Source organism: Grampus griseus (assembly GCF_964374135.1).
Source record: "Grampus griseus genome assembly, chromosome: 16".
In the NCBI taxonomy this organism is placed as follows: domain Eukaryota; kingdom Metazoa; phylum Chordata; class Mammalia; order Artiodactyla; family Delphinidae; genus Grampus; species Grampus griseus.
In genome coordinates, this window is record NC_139010.1 from 49889242 (window position 1) to 49915571 (window position 26330).

At 40.3% G+C, this 26330-nt stretch overlaps 3 protein-coding genes across 3 annotated transcripts in view; 1 reads left to right on the forward strand and 2 right to left on the reverse strand.

Moving 5' to 3' along the window:
• The window catches only part of LIPA (lipase A, lysosomal acid type), a 104472-nt gene extending 102849 nt beyond the window's left edge, over positions 1 to 1623 (reverse strand). The window contains exon 1 of the mRNA XM_082672996.1: positions 1515 to 1623. The gene's annotated coding sequence lies outside the window, so the exon portion shown is untranslated. The remainder of the gene's footprint in view (positions 1 to 1514) is intronic.
• Positions 1624 to 1739: 116 nt separating this feature from the next.
• On the forward strand, positions 1740 to 11900 carry IFIT5 (interferon induced protein with tetratricopeptide repeats 5). The gene is made up of 2 exons (XM_082672994.1): positions 1740 to 1826; positions 7898 to 11900. The coding sequence occupies exons 1-2, from the start codon at positions 1822 to 1824 to the stop codon at positions 9339 to 9341; spliced, it is 1449 nt and encodes a 482-aa protein (XP_082529120.1). The 5' UTR covers positions 1740 to 1821; the 3' UTR covers positions 9342 to 11900.
• An 11803-nt stretch (positions 11901 to 23703) lies between these two features.
• SLC16A12 (solute carrier family 16 member 12) overlaps positions 23704 to 26330 on the reverse strand; it is a gene marked incomplete at its 3' end in the record, with an annotated part of 41061 nt that continues 38434 nt past the window's right edge. The window contains exon 7 of the mRNA XM_082672956.1: positions 23704 to 23966. Coding sequence (XP_082529082.1) covers positions 23704 to 23966 — 263 coding nt within the window. The remainder of the gene's footprint in view (positions 23967 to 26330) is intronic.

Sequence of the window (26330 nt, forward strand, 5' to 3'; positions counted from 1 at the left end):
CTACGCACTGGAAATTTTTTCAAACAGAGCTCTATTAAATGTTCTACATCCTTAGGAAGGAGGAAATTCTGGGCTTATTTTTCTACCTCCAAATAAACCATTCAGTACTTTTTCTAAAATGTGGCTTCCCACTTAAACATTACAACAGACTACACACCCACTGCATCCACATTACCGCTCCGGCCTCATTTCTTAGGACGTTTTCCCTACTCTCTGCACTCCAACCACACCATCTGCGCTTGCCAAGTATGCTTGCACCTCCAGGCCTTGCACTTACCGTTCCCCCAGCCTGGAACGCTCTTCCTTAGCCCCATATCTACAGTGCTCATTCGTTCACCCCCTTCAGATCTTTGCTCAACTGTCACGTTCTCAGTGAAACCTTCCCTCACCAAGGTATTTATAACAGCAAAACACTTTGCACTCCAACCTTCTCTCTGCTTTTTCTCCATAGCACCACCTAACAAAAAATGTTTTATATGTTCTTTATCTTTACCTCTCACACTAAAAATTATCTCCAAACAAATAGGAGAGCAATAAAATCACAAACACACAACTAACTACACTTCTGTACCTACACTGTTAGCCATGTTTGCCGTGATTCTGGGGAAGCAAGAACTGACTTTATCTACAGGCCCCTTTTTCCAGCAAAACTGAATGAAAAAGTCAGCACTTTTAAAACTAGTGACCACATAGTAAAAACTGTACATCACTGCCCATTCATTTGAAAGCAAAGTGACTAGGATGGTATAAAAGTGATAAGCTGGTGCCTTTGAAACGTTTCGATGATGAACACGTTTTCTCAAAGTTTGAGAATTATCTCCCCTCTCTGTGCACAACCAGGAACAAAATGCAGAAGACGGTGAACGGGGTAGGGCTTGCCCCTTGCCTCTTTTATTCCCAGCTATATTGACAGGGCCTTCAGCAATGTCTGGCTCTTAGGAGTTATTTAATAAAACTTGTTGAAGAAATGAATGATTGAATTCGAAGGGGACAAAATTTTTAGTGTATTGGCGTTCGCTATTTTCTGCTTAGATTCCTAATACCACCTCATCTTTATTGGGACCTTATTATAGGAAGCTCGGTTGGCAAGGGCATGGAAGGCAAGGGAACTTTCATACAATTGTGGGTGGGGGGTGTATAAACATCTTTTCAAAGCTATTCGGCAATAGCTACCAAAATGTTGAATGTATACACATTTTGGCCCCCAAGTTTCTCTAGATTTACCCAATGGAAATCATGGCACAAGTGCACGGCACTGCACCTGTGTTGGCTGAATCAAGACTTGAGTTCCAGCCTAGGACGCAGAAAGCTGTAAAGAGCATCGCCTCCACCCAACCAAAATAACGCTGAGCAATCTCCTGTCATTTTAGTTAAAACAACAACAACAACAAACAACCATCCCCAAGAAAGCTAATCTTGAGGCAAGTGGCCTCAGCGAGATAGGTGAGAGCCAATACCGAAGTCTCGAGGCCCAGCTGTAAATTCCACCCCGAACGACCCCGCGCCGCGCAAACCTCTCACTGAGACTCCTCAGCCGGCTCCGGGGCCCACTCAACTAGCTCTTCCAGAAGTTTCTGTTTTCCGGGGCTGGACTCCGCCTAGTCGGGGATCAGATTCACTTTCTAGTTTCCTCTTCCCGCTCGGGTCCTGCCTTGAACAAAGCGGACGCCCCCGCGCGCGCGCACGCGGACTAGCGCTGCGGTCATCTTGCTCGCGCGCGCGCACACGCACGGGGCCGCTCAGTCCGCGCAGCAGCCGAGCGCTGAGGGGAGAAGCGGAGAGGACCGGCGCCTACCAAGACGGACTCAGAGCCCAGCCACCATGAGGTGAGGGCTTCTGCCCGCTTCTTCTCCCCAACTCCGTGGGGCCTTTGTGGCACACCCGCGTTTCTCGCGTATTCCATTTCCAGCGCAGCGCTGCGGCCTTTGAAGGGGCCGAGCCCGGCCGCCAGGCATCTGCGTTGGCGGCGCTCCCCGGGAGCCCCGTCCGGGCCCGGGACGGCTGAAGGCGGGCCTGCTGGGGAGGGTGGCCGAGCGGACCCTTCTTTGGAGCCCCGGGCGTCCGCGGTCGGGACTGTCGGGCCGGGGGGCGGCGGGGCTGGTGGTGCCGGGCGACGCGTCCCGCGGGCCTGTCACCTCCCTGCGGCTTTGGTCGTCGCCGGCCCCGGACCGGTGCGGGCGGCTTCTGCGTGGCCGGTCCCCGCAGGCCTCAGCGCCCGGCGTCACACGCGTCCGTTCCTGCCATTTTGCCTTGTGATTCCTGGGTCTGACTTCTCCCCCTCCTTTGTACCATGGACAGATTGCTCTAGTTCCACCCCATCCACCGTTTTATGAGGCTTTCTTTCTCGTCTCCTTGACTGGCGTGTGGTGGGTGGTCCTAGGCTGACCCATGTAATCCGGTCCCCTGCCCTGCACGTGGGTAGTTAACGCTCTCCATCGGGAAGCTGAGGAGTGGGAGATTCCGACCTTGGGCCCCTGAAGCCCGTAGAGCCCTTTGTTCTAAATCCTGACTTTGACCACCTACGAGTTGGGTGACCCAAAGCAAAGTTTCTTCAGTTCGGTGGGTCTGTTTCTTACCTGTAGAAATTGATAGCATCCATCTCTTAGGACTGTAGAAGGGGGCACATAATACTTGCAAATGTTGACTAAAAATATTTAATAAATGCCTCACTTCTACCATTTGTAAGAAGGGAGGGAGGTGGGAAGTATCAGGAAGGAGCCTGAAGAAATAGGGAAGGAAAGGCGGGTGCACAGTATGTAGATGCAGGTTGGTGTGGAAGAGGGGTGGACCCCATTGGGCACTAACTGTCTCCCAAGAAAAATGAAAGACTACTCCTTCCTGGCAAAAAACAAAAACAAAAAACACCCCCCCCACACACACAAAATTACCTGAAGATAGATGTTGCCTCTTGAGACACAATAGCCTCTCTCTGCCAGCTTCCCAGAGACAAAGTTTAAAAATTAAGTAGACATAGTTGAAAAAGTAAAACTTGTCATAAGTGTCCAGTTGTGCATAAATTCCAGAGTGTGGGCAAAGCACTTACACGGCTAACTGAATGTCCCTTGGAGATCTCACAGCCACATCATAATGCCTGGGGCAGCCCTCCGTCCTCATCGTCCTTGTGCAGAGGCAGATGTTCATTTTACTCTGTGGTTGGGCAGAGGGCTGGTAAGCCCATGTTGGATAGGGGAGACTGAAGTGGCAGAAAGTTTGGAGCCATTAGCAAGATGGGAAGAGCTAGCAGGAATTCCCTCATCTGAAATTCAGGTGCTTTTTTTTTTTTTTCATGCTAGGCTCATGCCTCTGGGCTGGAAATGCCAGAAGCTACCAGTATATAATTGCATTCACTCAACAAATATTTATTATTGAGTTTCTCTTATATGCCTGAAATCACAGATGCTGGGGACACAGAGGTGAAAAACATAAAACTGGAGTAAGGTCCTTATTCTCATTTAAATGGGGGAAATAGACAACCAAGAATGAATGAGTAAATAATCAACATAATTCAGAAAGTGATAACAGCTATAAGGAAAATAAAATAGTGCTAAGAGAGTGACCTAGAATGGAGGGGGTGATTTTAGATAGCTCTACCACAGGCGGCCTCTTGGGTAAGGAATATTTGAGCTGAGTTAAAGGAAAGAGCTAGTCATACAAAGATTTAGGAGCAGAGCTTTTTAAGTAGAGTAAAAACAACAGGTGTAAAAGGCCTTGAACTTGATATGTTCAAGATAGGAAGAAGGTCAGTATGTCTAAAACACAGTTAATGAGGAGGAGAGTAGGAGAAGACAAGGTTGGGTGGGTAGACAAGTCCAGCTCCTTTAGGGACTTGTAAGACATGGCAAAGGCTAGATTAAAATCTAAGGGTGTTGGGAAGCTATTGGGAGATTTTAAACCAGAAGATTGACGTAATCTGGTTTACATTTTTAAAAGTTTACTAATACTGTATGGGGACCAAGAGTGGAAACAGAGACCAGATTTTTGCCACAGCTCAAAGGAAAGGTAATAGTCTTTCCTATTTTCCTAGACTAGCAGTGGAAATGGAAAAAAGTGGATGGATTTGAGATGTATTTGGGTGATAGAATTAACAGGACTTCCTATTGAAGAATAGGAATCAAAGATGACTCCTAGGTTATTTGGCCTGTGGAACTAAGAGGTACCGAACAAGGTGGGGAAAACCAAGGGAGGAACAGGCTCAAGGAACCCAGATTTCTATAATTTCTATATTTACTTGAGATGCCAACTGAACTTCTAATTGAAGGTGTAAACTAAAAGTTAGATAAGTCTGGAATTCAGGGGAGAGATCAGAGATAGAAGAAATACCTTGGAAGATCATCAGCATATCTTTGGATTATGGAAAAAAAGGTATTTTAATTCCCTTACATGAATAATGATGATAATTATATCTTTGATAACTAAGATTTTTGTCCTTCCTTCAGATCACTTTTAATACATTTCCACCCAGCTCTTTTGTTATTTGAAAGAATCATTAATCACCCTCTCTGCCCCTCCACAGCGTGTCCTAGTGAGAAGCAGCTCCATCTCAAAACAGCTCCAACAATGCAGAATGCTATGACTTTAGATTGAGGGCTCGTATTTGAAACCATTGTTTTCTTATCCTGAGACCTTTAACTGTCTGACATGTCCTTTCCAATGGGCAGTTACACAACCTCTTACCTGCTCTTTAAGCCGCTCTAAAATCTCTTGTTTTCTTTTAAGTCCTTCCCAGGCAAAGTGAATTTTACATACATTAGACATATCCTATATTTTAAAGCAAACTATTCTTAAAAACAACGTCAATTTTTATGTGAAAGGGGTAGTATAGCATTATGGTTAAAAGGCATAACCTTTTGTTTAAGTCAGGCAGAACTAGGTTTGAATCTGTGCTTGGACACTTTATAGCTGTGTAACCTTGGACATGTAATTTAAACTCTGTTTCCCAGCCCTCATCCATAAAATTGTGAAAATAATAAGACACTGTTATAAAAATTAAATAAGTAAAATTCCTTGAAGGAGTGACCATATCCACTTCTTCTCCTCTTCCCATTATCTCCTCAACCCACTCCAGTAATATTTTCATCCCTACCGTTCTGTTAAAACAACAAGTTCCCCCACAACTTTACTCCTCCCCAAACAGTGATCTCTGTCCTCATTTTCTCAACCTCTTAGGATCATTGTGCACATTAAACATTTCTCTTTTTTCAAAATCAACATTTTCTTCTTTAGGCTTTCATGACACGAGATTTCTTGGTTTATCTGCTCCCCTACTGATTATTAAGATTAGAAAGGGGCAATTGAGTTGAAGTAAGATCTCAACAATGAAAAGGAGGAAGTCATAAAAGATCTGAGGGCAGAATGGTCTAAGCCAGTGCTTCTCAACCAGGGTGATTTTTGCTCCCCCAGGGGACATTTGGTGATGTCTGGAGACAGTTTCGGTTGTCACCACCGGAGGAATGCTAGTTACATCTACTGGGTCAAGGCCAGGGATGCTACTAAATATCCTGCAATGCACAGGTCAGCCCCAACTAAAAGAATTCCTCGACAATCATAACTAAAGTACACCACCACTACCACCACCACCACATAATCCCATTACTCTGATTTTTTTTTTTCTTAACACTTACTACTGTCTGGAATTATGTTGTCTGTTGATTTGTTTACATGTTTATTTTCTGTCAACCCCTTTTGTTCCCTCCTCTCCTATAATAGAATTACCATGAAGAAAAGGCCTTTTTCTATCTTGCTCATTACTGTATTCACTACAACCAGCATATTGCCTGGCACGTATGACATGAGGTGATCAATAAATGTTTCCTTCTTTTTTTCATTTATTTGGCTGCATTGGGTCTTAGTTGCGGCACACGGGATCCTCGTTGCAGCATGCGGGATCTTTCGTTGTGGCACGTGGGCTCTTTATTGCGGCGTGCGGGTTTCTCTCTAGTTGTGGTGCGTGGGCTCCAGAGTGTGCGGGCTCAGTAGCTGCGGCGTGTGGGCTTAGTTGCCCCGTGGCATGTGAGATCTTAGTTCCCCAACCAGGTATCGAACCCGTATCCCCTGCATTGGAAGGCGGATTATTAACCACTGGACCACCAGGAAAGTCCCCAATAAATGTTTCTTGATAGAAATACTATAGTTCCCGTAAACATTTATACAAATATGCATACATACATATAAGGAGGAGAGTCCTGTGCACAGCATAAAGGGAAATACACACACTGTACATTATTCATCCGATAATTAGAATATTTCCCTCTTTGAGAGAAGCCTTAAGTAGCTTTTTTTTTTCTGTAAATTTCTTTCAACCCTTAATTGTGGCCGATTGTAGATTTAGAAAGTCTTTCCTGACTGCCTCGCCACTACCATCAGCAAAACTAGGTATATTAATCAGGATTTTGTCAGTTGCAGACAGGAGAAACCCAGTTCAAACTGGCTTAAGCAAAAAGAGAGATTATTTCCTTAAAAAAGTAGAAGTCCAGGGATGGATAGGGTGATCCAGGTATTTAATCAGCACCACAAGCAATCTGTCTTTATTCCTGTCTAAGCCCTGCTTTCCTCTATGCTTGATTCTTTCTCAGGCAGGCTGTCCCCAAGAGTTTGGAAAGATGGCCATCAGCAACTCCAGCTTATATTCTACAAGCTTAAAATTTTTGGAAGAGAGTTCCAGCAAAGCCCCATTTCAGCAAAATTATATTTTAATTGGATTATCTCTGAATATATCACTGGGTCCAAGGAATGGCTGGAATATGTGTGCTTTCCTACAGACTGGAAGAAAGTGTAGACAGCCTGTCTCAGATCACATGGACTGAGAGTAGGGGGAGATGTTCCACCAAATGAAGTCCCCAGATGTCCACAACACTGGACTATGTGCCCTTCCTGAGTCACTTCCATGGAACTTTACTGGAATGCTGAGTTGTAATTGACTGTGTACTTAGTGTACTTATAAGCTCTGTATAAGCAGGGCTGTGTCTTATTCACAGTTACATCCCCAGGGTTATTCAGAACATCTTGCACATAAAAGTCTTTCGGTAATGAATAAATACTTCCTGTCCCTTCCTTTCCCCTTCAGCTTCCTAGCTTCAGAGATGAAACTAGGCCCTTCAGAGATAACACTGTGCTTCACACAAAGGGAGTTCAACAAATATTTGTGAAGTGAACATTAAGGGTAATGTTAAGTTAATAATAGGTGGTAGCCTTTATTTATGCCCACAATCCTAAAGGTCAGAAGGATATTCCACATAACATCAAAACCTACTAACCCTCCCTTTGCTTTTTCCCCATTTTCTCTAAATCTTTGTTATATCTCAAACTTATACTTCTTCCCGTCTCTTGGTGTTCCTGTTCCTGTTCCTTTCTGACTCTGTGTCTTTTTTTTCTCTGTGGGGTTTCCTTTGTTTGTTTCTTTATTTCTCTGCAAAAATTATATATTCATGTGGCTTCTCTCTCCTTCAGTGTACTTATTTTTCTTATTTCTCACCTTCTCCTCTTTCCCTTCACTACTCATAATACAGAAAAGAAATTTTTATGTTGTTTATTAACTGTGTATATATCTATTATTATTAATTTTCAGAACTAGTAAATACGATATTTTAAATTCCCCTCCCTAAAAATATGTGGTCCTTGTGGGTTAGTGACTGCCAAAAGGAACTAGATACCCTATAACATAGAAAATGCTGTCATCTCTCCAGAATTGGTTTTGCAATAAATAATGTGAATTTAATGAAATATTTTAGGACATAACTATACTAGTTTCCTCTGTGTATAGAGTTATAGAAACCTAGTGCTTTAACTGTAAGATCAAATAGATAAAATACAGTTCTTTGCTTAACAACCTGTTTAAGCTTTAAAAATTTATTATTTCCTTTATTTCTTCAAAAATTAAAAAGGATTTTATCTTTGACAGTGAAATTCCTAAGGACTCATTGAAGGCCATTCTGTTGGAGTTAGAATGTCACTTCACATGGAACTTACTTAAGGAAGACATTGATCTGTTTGATGTAGAAGATACAATTGGGCAACAGCTTGAATTTCTTACCACAAAATCCAGACTCACTCTTTATAACCTGTTGGCCTATGTGAAACACCTGAAGGGCCAAAATAAAGATGCTCTAGAGTGCTTGAAACAAGCAGAAGAAATAATACAGCGAGAACACTCGGACAAAGAAGAAGTACAAAGTCTGGTCACTTGGGGAAACTACGCCTGGGTTTATTATCACATGGACCAACTTAAAGAAGCTCAGAAGTATATAGACAAGGTAGGAAACGTCTGCAAGAAATTGTCCAGTCCTTCTGACTACAAGTTGGAGCGTCCAGAGATTGACTGTGAGAAAGGGTGGGCACTCTTGAAATTTGGAGGAAAGTATTACCAAAAGGCTAAAGCAGCTTTTGAGAAGGCTCTGGAAGCAGAACCCGACAATCCAGAATTTAACATTGGCTATGCCATCACAGTGTATCGGCTGGATGATTCTGACAGAGAAGGGTCTATAAAGAGCTTTTCTCTGGGCCCCCTGCGGAAAGCTGTTACCCTGAACCCAGATAATTCCTATATTAAGGTTTTTCTGGCGCTGAAGCTTCAAGATGTACATGCAGAAGCCGAAGGGGAAAAGTATATTGAAGAAATCCTGGACCAAATATCATCCCAACCTTACGTTCTTCGTTATGCAGCCAAATTCTATAGGAGAAAAAATTCCTGGGACAAAGCTCTTGAACTTTTGAAAAAGGCCTTAGAGGCAACACCAACCTCTTCTTTCCTGCATCACCAAATGGGACTTTGCTATAGGGCACAAATGATCCAAATCAAGAAGGCCACTCGCAACAGACCTAAAGGAAAGGATAAACTGAAAGTTGATGAGCTGATTACATCAGCTATATTTCATTTCAAAGAAGCTGTGGAGCGAGATTCTATGTTTGCATTTGCCTACACGGACCTGGCCAACATGTATGCTGAGGGAGGCCAGTATGGCAACGCTGAAGACATTTTTCAGAAAGCTCTTCGTCTGGAGAACATAACTGATGACCACAAACATCAGATCCACTACCACTATGGCCGCTTTCAGGAATTTCACTGTAAATCAGAAAATACTGCCATCCACCATTATTTAGAAGCCTTAAAGGTCAAAGACAGGTCATCTCTGCGTACTAAACTGACAAGTGCTCTAAAGAAATTGGCTTCCAAGAGACTTGGTCACAATGATTCAGATGTGCAGAGTTTAAGTGCCCTAGGGTTTGTTTACAAGCTGGAGGGAGAAAAGAGGCAAGCTGCTGAGTACTATGAAAGGGCCCAAAAGATAGATCCAGAAAATGCAGAATTTCTTACTGCTCTCTGTGAGCTTCGACTTTCCATTTAAATACATACTCCAGGAAATTAGTTCTAAGCTTTTTTCCTCCATTTTGGTTTCTTATATTTTTCTTTATTGTTTTAATCCATTGTTCATTATAGAGCTAAGTTTTATTGAATTGTTATTTTGTATCTGGCATCATGCTAAATACTTTATATATTTAGTTATGATGAATCTTTTTTTTTAATTAAAATACAGTAATCCATTGAGAAACAGCAAAATTCCAGCTGTTGTAACTTTATAAAGTATGGTCATTATGACTTTATATCCTTTATCTCTGCTATTTATAATAATTTTCTGATTAGATTTTGTGAAGTTTTCCATATCACTTCCTTATGCTGCGAGTATAATCCTACACATGCCTTTGACACCTATGTCAGGAACAGTCTTTTAAGGAGTGCAAAATTATATTAGTTAAGCACTTAACTATGTAGCTTGCAAAAGACGGAAACCTCTAGTTACAGATGTTCCAACTTTGAGGATATTTAACCATCAACATGATAGTTACCTAAAGAATCCTCTTTGTTGGAAGAAAAAAGTTTATAATAGAAGTTTGTCATCCCTGATGACTTCAATAAAAGGAGAAAATACTAGAACATGAGAAAAAAGATTTCCCCATATACAGAACTTCAGGGACCCATGAGAAATCCAAAGTATTACCTCCCAAAATATTCATTAAGTAGCTAGAAATAGTGATGAGGAAAAAAATGGATAATGGAAAGTCATTAGTTTCAAATTTTTCTAGTTCTTTTAACTAGAAGAATAAACCTAAAGTTAATCTAGATGGAATTAATTTTATTCCTTCCAATTAAAATTGCAGTATTTTTAGGTTAAAATCATTGAGATAAAAAGCGGACCAATTGAGAAGTTGGGAGAAATGATAAACAAATGGGTAAAGTAGATGCCCCTAACCTACATCCCCAGATTACCAAGATTTCAGTGATTTAGTTTTGGGTCTGGACTGGTTGGAATTCTCATCCACACAATTTCTGGCCTTTGGTTAACTGTTTTAGTATTCCAAAGTTACTTCTATGAAGCTTTTCCTTTTGTCTGAAGTTTTCAGATTGACATGTTTTCCTGTAGATCCTCTAGGAATAGTTAAGCCCTGTTTTCAGTTTTAATATCCACTTTGAAGGGTCACTGCTTAAGGGCTTTTACCCCAGAGGACTTTTTAAATCGGGATGTTGCTAAAAGTGGCTTCTTTAATGTTGTTTCCTTGATTATAGACGACACAATTATATTTACCACCACAGTGTTAGTGGAAAAATATGCCATATGATTTAATTCTCCATACCTTCAATGTAGCTCTTAAAACTACTGTAATATATACTGTATATATTCTCCATACCTCCTAAAACTACTGTGTTTTTTACTTTTTGTTACTATTTTTATTTTTTAAATTTCTATTATAGTTTTGATTATTATAGAAGTAGTGAACTCTCATTGTAAAATTTCAAACAATACTAAAGTATATGAATTTAAAAGAGCACTTCCTTCGCCCTACCCCAGTTCCACATGCCCAAGGTAAACTGTTAATAATTTGATAGGTATCCCTCCAGATATTTTTTTCTCAGCATATTCAAACATACATAAATACTGCAGTGTATCTCATGAATTAAATTTTTTTTAAGGTTCGTTTTTACTTATCTCCCTGCTGGTTTTATTTATTTCGCTGATTTCACTTGTTTATTCAAGAATTAAGAACAGGCAAGGGAATGGTCTTTAAGTATTTCAGTAATTCAGGACTGAAGTCCTAACCTATCAGTAGAAGCATTTGTCCTGTTTTGCAGCAAATAGCTTATTTTGCAGCAAGTCATTTTCTCCCATTGGGAATAATGTTACGATTAAGGTTATGTTCCCAAGTAGAGACTTCATATGCAATAAAATTACAGTTGTGATATCAAAACAAAGATACAACTATACAAGCCTCTCTATTTAAACATTAGACTTTAAGGTCTATTAAGTGATTTTAAAATCCACTAGATATTAAAATATTGAAATATATAAGAAGCATAACACTAAGAAAGTATAAAATCAGCATATGAATAATACAACTATATAAGTTGAACTAAAATTAATATTTATAATAACTTTAAATTTTGTCAGTATTGTGCTTGCCTTCCTAAACTTTATTTAGAGATACTTTCATAGACTCTTCAGTTTAAAAAAGACCTCAAAATTCACCTTTATTAATTAACCATCAAAATTTGAAGGTTGAATTATCTTCCTAAACAACAATTTTTGTCTTCAGATAGTCCTTATTCTTAGAAATTTGGGACTTCCCTAGTGGTGCAGTGGTTAAGAATCCACCTGCCAATGCAGGGGACACGGGTTAGATCCCTGGTCCAGAAAGATCCCACATGCCGCGGAGCAACTAAGCCTGTGCGCCACGACTACTGAGCCTGTACTCCAGAGCCCGTGAGCCACAACTACGGAAGCCCGCACGCCTAGAGCCTGAGCTCTGCAACAAGAGAAGCCACCGCAATGAGAAACCTGCGTACCACAGCGAAGAGTAGCCCCCGCTTGCCACAACCAGAAAAAGCCCGCGCGCAGCGACGAAGACCCAATGCAGCCAAAAATAAATTTATTAAAAAAATAAAATTTGTTTCTGCCATTTAACTGAAGACTTCTAGCGTGTAGTTTACACATTTTGGTCTGTCCTTAGGGACTTCAAAGATCTAATGCTTTTTAGAGATGACATTTTGTATTAGTTAAAACTCTTAATTGCAAATCAAAAAACTCAGCTAAACTGACCTAAGCAAAAATGAAAATATAATGAATGATGTAATTTAATAGTCCAGGGGCAGCACTAATTTCAGATAAATTTGAAGGAACAAATGAATCACCAAATACATATGGCTGTTATGTGAAGTCGTGACACTGAGTTGCCAAAAACCAAATGTCTACTACACATATCTTAAAGTAATTGAAGACAATTGCCCTGTGTCCCCTGAAACTTGAGTTAAACATTCCATTTCCTTTCACCCACCGCCATAAGACATATTGCAGTCTCCTCCCCATCATGGTTATTTTGAATTCTCTTCAAATTGTCTTTATCCTTTGGCAAGGGTTTGTGCACAGGGTTTAACTTCATACCTAAAGTGAGGTTTTAGGACTCTGGTAGAATTATCCCTTATCTTTTCTATGAACTATATGTATATTAATGTAGCCAAAATAATAACATCCACTTCCTATCTACTTATGTGTAGGTTTTTCCACACATGCCGTTTTAAGGCATGCCTTACATATCCTATACCTGACCATTTGGCTTTTGAAAGTGTTTTATGTTCCTTGGTAGCATTCAGTACTTCAATTCAGATGACCCACATCTCTTAAAGAAATTGTATAAATATTTGTATATAAGATGCTATCCACTGTAAATGACAGAAAATAGAAAACCTGGCATAATCTGTCTTTAAACCAGTAAGAAACAAAAGTAAATCGTGTTTTCAAACAAGGCTTAATCATTTCAAAGCACTGTGGCCAAGACACAATCACTGTCTCTACTTCTCAGCACTGATTTATCAAATTTGGCTCCATTCTGAGAAAACTACCTTTGTGATCCTAAGATGGCTGCCACATGCACTCTTGTCTCTATGCAGTGGAAAAGAGCACATCTCTTCCCTGAACCATCTGAGAAGTCCAGGTTTGCAGTGTGATAGGACTGTCATAGGTTATGGAACCATTTTCAAATAAGTCATCATGGCCAGACAGGAAGAGACCATGTTCATTAGTTAGGCCTGAGACATAGCTGGCACAGAAAGACAGGAATGAGGAGAAAGTTAACTTCCTTAGAAGCATGGACTGCAAGGTGCAGGGATGGAATTATCGAGAAAATCGGGATTGGATACTGGCAGCCAAAAATACCAAAGTCATGTAGATTCAAATTTTGTCTTCTTCCCCATTCCATACATGTCTATAGCAAGTGAAGTATTTCAAAAAGGAGGTAGTCATTCTAGCTCTAGTCATTACTGAAGCCCCCAGTAAACTTTTTCTGTTGAGATTTCAGTCTGGTTCTCTTATCCCTCTTTATTCCTACAGATCTGTTCTCAGCATCATGGGTAGGGGGAGTGGGGTATGGAAAGTGGAGCAAGGGAAGAAGTTATACTCACATTGTAGCAACTGCTACCAACTGTAATTCAGACAACTTCAAAAAATAGGTAGAATTATGGGCTTCCCCGGTGGCGCAGTGGTTAAGAACCCGCCTGCCAATGTAGGGGACACAGGTTTGAGCCCTGGTCCAGGAAGATCCCACATGTCACGGAGCAACTAAGCCCGTGCGCCACAACTACTGAGCCTGCGCTCTAGAGCCCACGAGCCAAAACTACTGAAGCCTGCATGCCACAACTACTGAAACCTGCGTGCCTAGAGCCTGTGCTCCACAACAAAAGAAGCCACCACAATGAGAAGCCCACGCACTGCAACGAAGAGTAGCCCCTGCTCACTGCAACTAGAGAAAGCCCGCGTGCAGCAACGAAGACCCAACGCAGCTATAAATAAATAAATAAATAAATAAAATTTTTAGAAATAGGTAGAATTATGGCTGTGAATGTATCTGAAGTACCAAAGATGGCTGTGTTGACTGAAATAATGACTTATATCCAATAAAGCTGAGCAGAGGCTGAAGAAGCCATCACCAGCTTATTCACAGCTGCTGTGAGGTCTACAGGCCTTGAACTGGACTTGTCCAAATTCAAAGTGGAAAAGGTAGATGATAAAAGTGAGTATGGGATGACCTAGACATCAAAGGACAGCCAGATTACCCACGTGGTCAGCTTGTACATATATATGTACAGCTATATGTGTGTGTGTGTGTGTGTATATATATATATATATATATATATATATATATGTAATGGTAAAGGCCCATATAAAAATAACTGCTTTGCATTAATTATAAGATACTTTAATATTATACCTTATTTAACTATTTCAACACTGCAAATAAATAGAGCAACGCTCAGAAGTTAGTTAACATTATCAGAATCACACAAGCTACTTAGTTACTAAGTGGTAGCGCTAGGACCAGATCTGACCTCATTTACAGTCCACTCTCTCTGCATTGTATCAGTGGTTCATAAACCTAACCCTAAATCAGAACCACTGGTGAAGTTTTTTAAATATCAAATTCCCAGGTCCCATGAAAGACCTACTAAACTAGAACCTCCAGGGGTGCGGCCTATATATTTGTAAAGCACCCAAAGGGATTCTGAGGATCATCTAGGTAAGGAAACGACTGTAATAACTTTGGGGGGATGGCCTTGTCTGCTCTACATCCTATGCATTCCATTTGTAAGTAGAAATCCTAAGGGAAACTACATATGTTAGGTTAAAGTTAACAACAGCCCAAGTTTAGATACAACTTTTACCCTGTTATGTGGAAGCTCTCTGAATAAAAAGGTTAGGGGAAATAACAAGGAATAAGCAAGAATAATGTAGAATCAGAGGTTTGGGGAGGATCTTACCTCTCCACTCTTCTCTCCCACTTCTCTCCCAGGACCACAGCCTCCCATTCCTCTGCAATTCTCTTCTTAGCCAAAGTTCTCTGGATCACTGAGATGTGGTTTCTTTTCTGCCTTAGCTTCTTCTTTTCCTGTATCAAGCCACACATACCTATCCCACCCCAAACAAAACTCCCACCTTCTCTGGCAGTGTCTTATTTGCTAAGATAAATTTGTTAAGTGTTTCGCTGTACTTCACTTTAAGTGAATTAAAAAACAGATCTAATTACTAGGAACATGCACAGAAATGCCATGTATATATTCTATCTGCTCAGAACCTAGGGGTCCTTTATAAGTGATGAACTAGAATTCTCAATATCTCCTTTCATGATGGGCTCTAGGAAGAGAAAACAACAAAATAATGAAGGTGAGATGTGTAAGCTTTGGGAAAGCCAAATCTCATGGGAGCACACAGATGCCTCGTGGATAAACTCTGAAGGACAAGCATGGATTGATGTCACTTGGATTTAACACCAAAGACACTGAACACACTGGCCTTTCCTATTCTTCAGGAAAAGCCATTCCTGTTGAAACTTCTTCCATTCCAATTTGATAAAGGGTAAAATGGGGTGAGGAAGAAAGAGATGAATACCCAAGAGTTCAAAAGTGAGCCTATAGGTCAACTTCCTCCAAACATGTCCCTAACTCACCACCAGATTGGAGCAAAGCCCTAGGAAGGAGGGAATCCTAGTTCAGCCACATATATAGACTATAGTGTCATGTGAATAGCCATAGCTAACTCATAGCTACATAGAATATAATATGTACTAGGTGCTGTTTTAAGTGCATTACATGTATTAAACTTATAAAATCCTCACAAAATCTCTATAGATAAGCATTTTTGTTATTTCCTTTTGCATATGAGTACACTGAAATTGAGAGAGATTAAGTAAGCCCAAGGTCACGTAGCTAATAAGAGGTAGAAAGAGATTCAAACCCTGGGTATCTGGTTCTAGAATCTAACATTTAACCACTAATCACCCAAGGTCACGTAGCTAATAAGAGGTAGAAAGAGATTCAAACCCTGGGTATCTGGTTCTAGAATCTAACATTTAACCACTAATCAATATTTTCTAAATAGCTTTAAAATTTGTAATGAAGGATATGGGACGATAGGACCAATCTTTACAGAAACTGTAGGAGAATGCTACAGAGAATCACACAAAGCACAGACATTCTACAATCATAGGTCACCCAACACTTTCACAGAGTCCCAGAACTCCCTGGAAGGAATTGTGAAAGGGATTAAAAGCTGCTCCGAGGGCTTCCCTGGTGGCGCAGTGGTTGAGAGTCCACCTGCTGATGCAGGGGACACGGGTTCGTGCCCTGGTCCGGGAAGATCCCACATGCCGCGGAGCGGCTGGGCCCGTGAGCCGTGGCTGCTGAGCCTGCATGTCCGGAGCCTGTGCTCCGCAACGGGAGAGGCCACAACAGTGAGAGGCCCACATACCGAAAAAAAAAAAGCTGCTCTGAAACCCCTGGAGAGAATGGCCTGAGAAATCAAGGGACTCAGTCTAAGGGAGGGGCTTAAGAGTTGGATGTTAGAAATCAGAGATTTGGAATAAATTCCTCGAAAAAGGAAGCAAACCTACTTTGGAAGGTTGAAAAACCAGTAAACAATTAGAAGCCAGAATATCCCATTCTTTGCCCTTGGGAAGTAGGATATATCTCCCATGCACATACCAACCAGAATCAGAACTTTACCCAGTGTGGAGAACAACACAAGAAGGCAAGGAAGGAGGGTGCTGTAACTCATGAAACGACAAGAAGTAGGCTGGGATCACCTGCCCCTTAATATCCCCTGAGTTTGCCTTGAGCCTCCAAGCCATGGACTTTGGAAAGTAGCTCTGAGCCCCTAATTCCACTGAATACTAATTTAGTTTAAGAGGCACTTCACCTCTTCACATGATTTCCCTTTTCCATACCACCTTAACACTGGTAACCTTACACCTCAATCTCACCAAAACAAACAACAAACATAAAAACCAAACAAACACCAAAAATGAAAGCCATTTACAGGCCATTTGTATATAAAAACCCTTTATTGATAAAGTTTAGGAGAGGAGAATCCACAACTTAGTAATTTAATATTATATAATCACTTTTTTAAGGAAGAGAGCAGGAGAAAGCATAGAAGGAAGGAGAGGAGAGGAGATGGGGAGAAAGAAAGAAGGAAAGAAAGAAAAGAGAGAGATGGATTGAAGGGAAAAGAGAAAGAAAGAAGGAAACACCCTCAACCGTTTCTTGATATTCCTGCCTCTTGCCATGATTCTGGGCCTTATCTCCTTCCCTATCTCTACTCTTCTCCTGAAAAAAAAACCAATTCCACTGTTTTCCTGAAACAGAGTAATTCAGTTTTCTCTTATCCTCATATACAGCCACAGACACACTTATGCATAACCAAATTCATTTAGTTGTTTAGTTCAACAAAAGAGTCTTTCATTTTAACATGATACACTCTCTTTGAAGGCAATTGTTGCTATAAATAACATCCCTTCACAATTTCATGGGAAGTACACATTTAAAAGTAAATTCAATCACTAAATCTGTCATAATTGGTATACAGTATAACCAGCATGACATTTTATGTTTCCAAATTATACAGAATACACTCCCCTATGTCATTTGGTTTCAACATTTCTCAAAATTTGACTTCTGGTATGTGTTTGAGATTTCATCTTACACTTTAACTTAATCCTTTTTCAACTCATATCAAATCAATTAACACAATAGTAGGGGACCAAGAATGGGACCCAGGATGGCAATCTGAATTCCCAAAGAAGGCCACAGAGGGCTCAAAATATTTTTTTTCACATTAAATTTTACCTATGGTTAGCCCTAGTTAAGTCAATTAAAATTATCACTCATATTAACTTCGATATTCTACATAGAGAAGTGACCTAGGCAATGAAAATATATCCTGAAAAATACAACACAGCATCTTTATCCCTATATTTGTACTTGCAAGAGGAAGAGGATACATGTGGGATGGGTAGTGAGCAGGGACTAGGGGAGGGAAGAGAAGGGAACAACAAACTTTGTTCTAAGGCTGGCCTTGTCCAATTAAACTGTAATTGGAGGCATCACCAACTTTTGGGAAGTGGTCTAATTCCAGCAGATGGCAGCGCTGCATAACATGTAGTTATTTGAAAAACAAAACAAAACAAACAAAACAAACCAAAACAAAAACTTTCTTGAATCTCTGGACTATTTAAGAAGAAAAAACTTACAAATAATTCCTTTTTTTTTTTTTTTTCGGTACGCGGGCCTCTCACTGTTGTGGCCTCTCCCGTTGCGGAGCACAGGCTCCGGACGCGCAGGCTCAGCGGCCATGGCTCACGGGCCCAGCCGCTCCGTGGCATGTGGGATCTTCCCGGACCGCGGCACGAACCCGTGTCCCCTGCATCAGCAGGCGGACTCTCAACCACTGCGCCACCAGGGAAGCCCTAAATGATTCCTTTTTAGAGTTGAGAGGTAATTGTTAAAGTATAACCCCAGGCCCTGAAAATCCCTGTTTTTAATTTAGCCAAATGCAGCCCAAAATCCCAGCAGTCCCCAAAGTTCCAGACACCTTTGTGGATCCCCTCACCAGAACATTTATTAGTGTCAGCTTGTGTTTGATTTTGCATTGGCCTTAGGAATCGACTAGAACTTCAGGTAGCCACATAAAGAGGCTTCCCCACATCCTCTTCCCTTACTCCCCAGCTTCTTCCCCTGAAAAGAGTAGAGGCTGTTTCCAACCCACTCAATTCCATACCTGAGTTCCTCGGAATCATCTCAAATTTCTCTGGCAGAGCACGAATTCTTCCTCTCCTGACGCCCAGAGAACCAACGCCCTTAGCCTCAGTCAGCGTTTAAACACCTCTTGGGATTATTCTCACCTGAGTTAGTTTCAATTTACCAATTAGGAAGTACACCTGAGATCATGGAAGGGGTGGTACGTGTATTTTGAATTCCCCACCATATATAACATGGTGCCAGATTCCAAGGAGGTGCTTAATAAATAGTTTTGGTTGATTAACTCCTCTCACCAACTCTTAAAAAAGTTAGCCAGTACGCCGTCTGATTTTCAGTCATGCCCTGTGAGTTAGAGGCCAGCCACAGTACCGGGCAAGACGCCAGTCAGGGGCTTCTGCTCCCGGCCAAATCCTGGAGCAGGGTTTTCATGTAAAGTAAAAGCAGCTTGTGTGGTCCCTGTAACTGAAACCCCATCTTTTCACGATGAGACTCCTGCGCTCCACCTTTTCCCAATATTCCAGGGCTCCTTTGCACGGGCAGTGCCTCTTGCCCAGGCCTCCCACTCAATTTGATCACAACAGAGCTATTTAATTACGTCTGTCTGGGTTCAACACAGTTGTATCATTTTTACATTCAGGCCTTAATCTAAAGTTTTAATTAATATATTTCTACCAACTCTTCTCTTTGCCACCTTTATTCCCTTTCCCAAACCTGCCCCATGATACTCAGTGCTCTGGAGCTCCTGCTATTTACGTGACACTTCTTACCAGGTGTCCTATTTAGGGCCACTGAATTGGGAACATCTAACATTTCCTATGCATTCTGGGTACAAGAGCTACTTCAAGCAAACCTGACCTTCAGTCAGCCCTACCCTTGCTGCATTATAATGCTCTTTAGCTGTTTCTTCCTTCGTTCTTTTTTTCATTTGCTCACTTATTGTTTTCACTCATTCACCAAGTGTTTATTGAGTGACTATGAATTACGCACTGGACTCAGTGGTAAGTGCCCCGGTCTGGGAGGATTCCACATGCCGCGGAGCGGCTGGGCCCGTGAGCCATGGCCGCTGAGCCTGCGCGTCCGGAGCCTGTGCTCCGCAACGGGAGAGGCCATAACAGTGAGAGGCCCGCGTACCGCAAAAAAAAAAAAAAAAAAAAGTGCTTTGTATTTAATTTTAGACCAATCCTAGGTCCTGGACCCCTCAAAGAGGGCTCTGACACTTAAATAATTACGAGGAATAATGAAAGTAATAGTGATCACTCTCTCCCAGAATTCAGAAGCACTTTTCACTTATTTGACACCTCCTTAAGCTTCAGGTAGATAGACCACATCGGGGCTGGGAACGAAGCAGGAAGAGTTTTAGCCTGCAATTCAGACGCCCAAAGGAAGACTGCGGCAAGCAAGGGGTCCCCATCAGCTTTGTAGGTAATGATGTGGCTCTTGAATAGGTGATACTGACCACCCATACCCTCCGCTAGCATGTTCTTGCCAAGTTTAGTTATTCCTTGTTCTGTCAACATATTTCAAACAGCTTCATCAGGGGTGTAGGGAAAGGGGTAGATAAATGCTGGGGGATGGGTACATCAAGTTCATTGTACTTTTCTTTCTGGTTTTGTATATGTTTGGAAATTTTCATAATAAAATGTTTTAAACATCAATCTTTTTATCATTATTTAATATTTTTCCCAATCCTCCCACCAAATATTTCTCTGTGCTAATGGGACAAAATCCCAGTCATCTCTTACTGGTAGCTGCTCTGGCAACATGTATAAAAATGTATGGTTCAGTGGAGTTTAAAAAAAAAAGACAAACTTTGAAGCATGAGAAGAAAAACTCATATCTACCTTGAATTCACACTATTTCATTTCAATAAACAATTTCCAAATTAGACCTATTGGGACCAGGAAGATGAGTGCCAAATAGATATTACCATCTTCATCATCACTGGGCAATGGTATAGGCACTTCAGAAAGAACTCACCTCTTGACTGAGAAAGCGTGACTTTGGTAATGCGGAAGGTGGGACAAAGCATGCTGCCCAGCCTTCTCCACATCCTCCCATCCCCCCACCCCCCGCCCCGACAAATACTCCCAAAGAGGAGCCTGGATCAATAGACAGCAAATTAAGCCACTTAGCCTGGAAGTAGTGGTCTTGATAGAACCAGACTCTTGGAAAGATTCTTGGAAATTTCCAATCCAGGATCCTCCCATCTATACTGATTGGAAGACTGCAGCATAACCCAGAGGATTTCATCTGCCCAAGGAAGGGCTTATTTCCAAATGGTTTCTTGAACCCACATGAGAAGATCTGAGCAGGTGCAAAGGGAGGGAGGCAGACTCCAGCATCAGACGGCTTCCTAGTTTTACAGGAATTCACTACAGGCACTAGAGTGCAGTGACTGCAGAGTCAGAAGACGTGGGACCTAATGCCTCAGTTTCCATGTCTATTAAATGGTGATAATACAGACTGTTACAGGGATTAAATAAGACAATGCATAGGAAGTGCTTAACACGGTAGCTAACACATTGGAAGTTCTCAATAAATGGTTCTGCTTTTTGTAAATTATTTGATCGCTTACCACATCTTTATATGCCAGTTACATCCTGGCATAATCCAGACAGAGCCACTCACAATACAATCCAAACCCTTTGTGCAGGGGAAAAATGTTTTTCCAAACATGACTATCAACTCATTTTATTATGCTTTTGAAATAAGAAAATATTATCATCAATAGCCAATCTGTTAGCGAAATCACAATCTGAACAAAAGGCCAAATGGTACAGTGTATCTACAGAAGTTAGACATTTCGTTTGCTTTTCTACTCATTCAATTTCAAAGTAGAACTTGCAGTGATATAAAGAAATATTTAAGATGTAAAATCATCCCACCACAATTTTGTTCTTGATTCCACAAAACAAACACATCATTCCCATGAATTGCTCCATTTTGAAATAAACAGTATAGACAAATGGAACATAACAGTAAAATTTTGTGTCGATGACAATGGTAACCTCTAAGATCTACATTTTCCTTACTGGTTTCCTAAAAATGCCACTCCAAAAAGAAAAGTAAAATACAAATGTATGCATGTATAAAGGCAGAATATCACAAATATTTGATACAAATTTTTAAAAGCTCTGATCTCTATGCTCATTTTTCATGAGTACTTATAATACTTTAGAGAAATTACATCACAGAACCAGATAAACAAAATTTTACTGTGATCATCACTAGGAAAAAATATGTATAAGAATATTTATAACTCTTTATATTTCAAAAAATCTTTAGGCTTGAAGATTCAAGAAATGACATTTAGTGTAAAGTGCTATTCCAAACACATAAAACTTCATTTTAACTTTGACTGTTTACAGATATTTTCCAAATATTGTTTTAAAATTGCAAATGACAAAGGAAGTGTTTCACAACTAAATTCTCAAACTAAGTATAAAGATAACAGGAAACATTCCTGTTTTCTCTTTGGAAAACACCTATGAGATATTAGTTTTCTGCCATCAAATCAAGTCAGCATTTCATTCGGAAAGCAATGTATTAATATATAATTTTATATATATATATATTTAAAATCCAGTTATAGGCAAAGACTCTTGCTCAATGTGCTTAGTCAACCCTGGATCTTCCTCATGGCTGTGTTTTTTCTCTCAGCACCCCTGGCAAGGCATTTGTGAGATCTGTTGGGGGACAGTGGATTGAATGGCCTTCAGGGTCAAAATAGTTCCCTGAGGTTCAGATTTTAAATTTTTGAATAATTAAAATCCCCTTTCAATTGTATAACTTCCCCTGTGTTACAAGTGCAACATGATTTGGGATTCAGGATTATAATTCAGAGGACTTAAAATGGTCGGAGACAGGCTGGGGGATCTGGCCTTTCTCTTCTCTCCCTATGCCCTCCCTCTTCAATCTGAAGACTTTATCCCACACCACAGGAAAGTAGGGTACTTGGGAATGAGCAAACTATAATCCAATGAGTTAAGGTATGTGATTATAAACTGTAAAACAACACACCACTAGCCTTCTTAACTTTGTCCTCCCTCTCCCCTGACCAAAGCTACAATTTGTGGGAGGGCTGTGATGCTGAGGTTAACCCCTGAAGTCTTCTCATTCAGCTGAAAAGGTCCACTAATGATTATCTATAAAGAGATGAAGAGCAGTGGACATTGGAACAAAAATTAACACAGGGAGAAAGGAATCTCAGCTTCAGAGTATCTCTAGAATAATATTTTTCAGGCCAAATTCCCAAGTCCTGTTTTGGGTAATGAACCTAAATATCTGATCTGAAAAGAAAACTTTCACCAGAGACCTGCTGATTCAAGAATTCAATTCCTGCCCAGTTGGAATGCTGCCAACATTTTTCCATTCCTAACAGGAATTGTCTACAGTTTAAATAAATGCTTTATTTCTAAAGGAAAAAAAAAGGGAAGCATTAGAGTTAACATTTCTGGTAAGATTTAGAAATCGCCCATGTGTCTTGGTGTGTTCTACTCAATTTAGAGCAAATATTATATGTGATAGCAACAGAGGTGAGCGTCTGGTTGGAGGTTAAGTGCCTCGTTTTAGGAAAAGAGCTTTCAGTGGTGGTGGAAGGTGAGGATGACAAACCTTCTTCCTAGTGGAGTTTCTCATTAGCATTTGAAACAGGTTGTTGAAGAGTACTTTAGGTTCTTCAAAAGGCAATGATTAATACAGGACCCCCTTCTCTGAACAGCATAAAGAAACCTACATGTCAATGTTTCTGTTTACCTTCTAACTGAGGAGGGAAGATGGAAGGGCAGAGAATTTGAAACAAAGCTGCGTCCAGTGTCATCTGCTTTGGTCGTGCCTTGAAATTACCTCTATTTACAGTGAATTATATCAGCTAGGTCCTAACATTCTCCATAGTGTGATGCTCACTGCCCAAAAGATGCGAGTTCAATTGTGAGTACAAATCCCAAAAGGGGATACTCTGAGCCAGTCCAGCTTGCTTTGTTATTTGCTATTTTTCCATTACAAACATATTAATAAAACGATAAATTTCCTTAGAAGGCAATACTTCTGCCAAAATAAAATCCTTCAGAAACATGTACAATACAGTGGTCCCACCTCTTTCAGCCCTGAAGATTCAGGCTCAAGGCCATTGATCATGCGGGGTTGGAACCAAGCATTGCTATAGCCACAGACTCTCCATCTTTCTGATCTAATTCTCTTGCTACAGAATAAGCCACCGATCCATTGGTCCATAGCTGCAGCTTGGGATCTGACTCTTTGGCAAGGAACTGCAGCTGGGTTTTTCTCATCTTCTTTACAAGTCTAGCAAAGCCAAGCAACACAGAACTAAATATCATTGAAAACCCACAGAGAAGAAACGCTGCAGTGTAGCTGCCAGTCGTGTCTACGAGCCATCCTGTAACAAGCAACAGAAAAATGATATTGAGTTGAAAATTCAATTATTTACCCATTTTCAAATCTAATAATTTGTCAGGATAATAACAATAGATGGCTAGCAACGCTGCTATTATTTTGGCATAAAAAGCAGATGTCCTAAAAGTATTGTGCAGCAACTGAAAAGTGCATTCTATTTTCTAGGGAAACTTCTAAAATGGGTTGTTGTTATTATGTAAAGTGCTTGGAAGTGTCACACTCTTAGTATTGACACAATAAATATTAGTTATTATTATTAATCCCATGAAATACGGTAAAAAAGATAAAAACAGCATCATTCAAATTACTGATGATGGGATTCTTTCTTTATCTAGGGTGTTAAGAGAATGTAATTGTACAGAATGCTAGTAGTAGTATTCCCAGCAGCCATATACTGACTATCCTGAGTAATAGAACACGCTTCTAGATAAAGCAGAATCCAAATTTTCTGTTGGATCCAGTCATCGTACCCCATCCAGTTTGAAAATTAGAACGTTGGACCATCTTACAGTTTAAAATGCAAACTTCAGAAAGCAGAATTCTGTAATCACGGAATTTTTTTTATCTCTTTTTTTCTTTATCTTTAAAGAAAAGATAAATTTTCTTTATCTCTTATTGCAACAAATTAACCACAATATCTCTTCCGGCTCTAAATTTTGAGGAGAACCAGAGTATATGATATGCAAAATATAGGTCACAATAATCAGAGACTCAGTGGGGTAAAATTAGACCTTGGCAGGAAATTATTTTGTGATTAAAAAAGTTTAAAAAATTTTTCTTTTATATTGGAGTATGGTTGATTAACAATGTTGTGTTAGTTTCAGGTGTACAGCAAAGTGATTCAGTTATACATATACACGTGTCTATTCTTTTTCAAATTCTAAAAAGGTTTTTTAAAATTCCTCCAAACTTTACTTATATGCCAAGAAAATCCACCAGAGAAGTGTATGATTTCTCCTCTCACCTACTTCAAAACGATTAGTCTAAAGAGGCATGCAAAAATTGTTAGAAGCCCTAAGTTTCCTGCAATCCAAACTACTCTCAAATATTTTAGTTATCATGTGATTTGCTTGTACATTTTTGTAGCAGAAAACAGAAGAGATTGAGTAGAGAGTTATCTTAAAAGTAATTAAATACGAGAAGTATTAAATAGGAACTCACATGCTAATCCTCTAGTACCTGGCAATGAGTATAATGTCTGATTTGCCAAATGAAGGCCATGGTTTGAAAAAAGGATCCAGGAATCCCAATTTATGTCCTATGACTTTTTAACAGAGTTACACTGTCCCTAAAGGTTGGTAAATACAAAAAAGTGGCTGTGGAGGGAGGATGTGGGAACATTTTGGGGGCATTTTCCAAAAATGAAGCACTAAACATGTAGTCCTTTATCATGGAGTTTAAACTGACGAGGAACTTTCATCAGCAGCTGTCAAGCAGTCAGTTTCCCTTGGTTTGATGCTTTAGCAATTGCTGGAGTTTAGAAATAAGCCGAACTTTGTATTCATAATAGCAGCTAAAGCAGAAATCCTGCGTTCTTCAAAAAATTCCCTCCCTTCCTTCTAAGCAAATGTTTGACTCATATCTCTTCTGCCTATCTTCAGAGAACTTCTTCACTCTCCTTTTTAATTTAGGCAGGTAATAATCTGGACCAATTATTCTCAATCTTTTGTGTACAGGAGCATCACAAGAAAACTGGCTGAGAGTGTAGATTCCTGGAACTCACCCCCAAAGGTCCAGATCACAGAGGGAGGGTCAAGGAGTCTGCATTCTAACAAGGGCCCCAGGGGATTCTGATGCAGGTGGTCCCAAGATCTCATTCTGAGACACACTGGTCTAGACCACACACCCCAGCAAGAAGGCATGGGTTCTGACCTGTCTGCTGCTATACCGACAGCGCCAAACACAGTGCTGGTGTACACAGGCAATAAAGATTTGTTGAATTACTTGTTTAATGTATGCAATAAATATTTGTTGAATTATTTAATGCATGCAATGAATATTTGTTGAATTACTTATTTAATTATGTTTTTAATTTTTATATCATTTTTACAGTTTACAAAACATTCTAGATGCTTTATCCTGAATCCCAAATCTGTATATCCAAATCTGGCCTCCCTCAAATGCTCAGATTTCATCCTTAAACAGCACTACTGAGCATCTTATTGGGTATTTCTGATATCTGAATATGTCTAAACATTAAATTTTTAGTATTTTTCTGGCAAAGCTACTCTCTCCAGCTTCCTTATTTCTTTCAACTATGCCATTATCTCCTAAGTTATCTTGGACTTCTTTCCCTCTGTCATCCCCACATGCTAAATCCAGTTGATTTTTTTCCCCCAAATTTCCC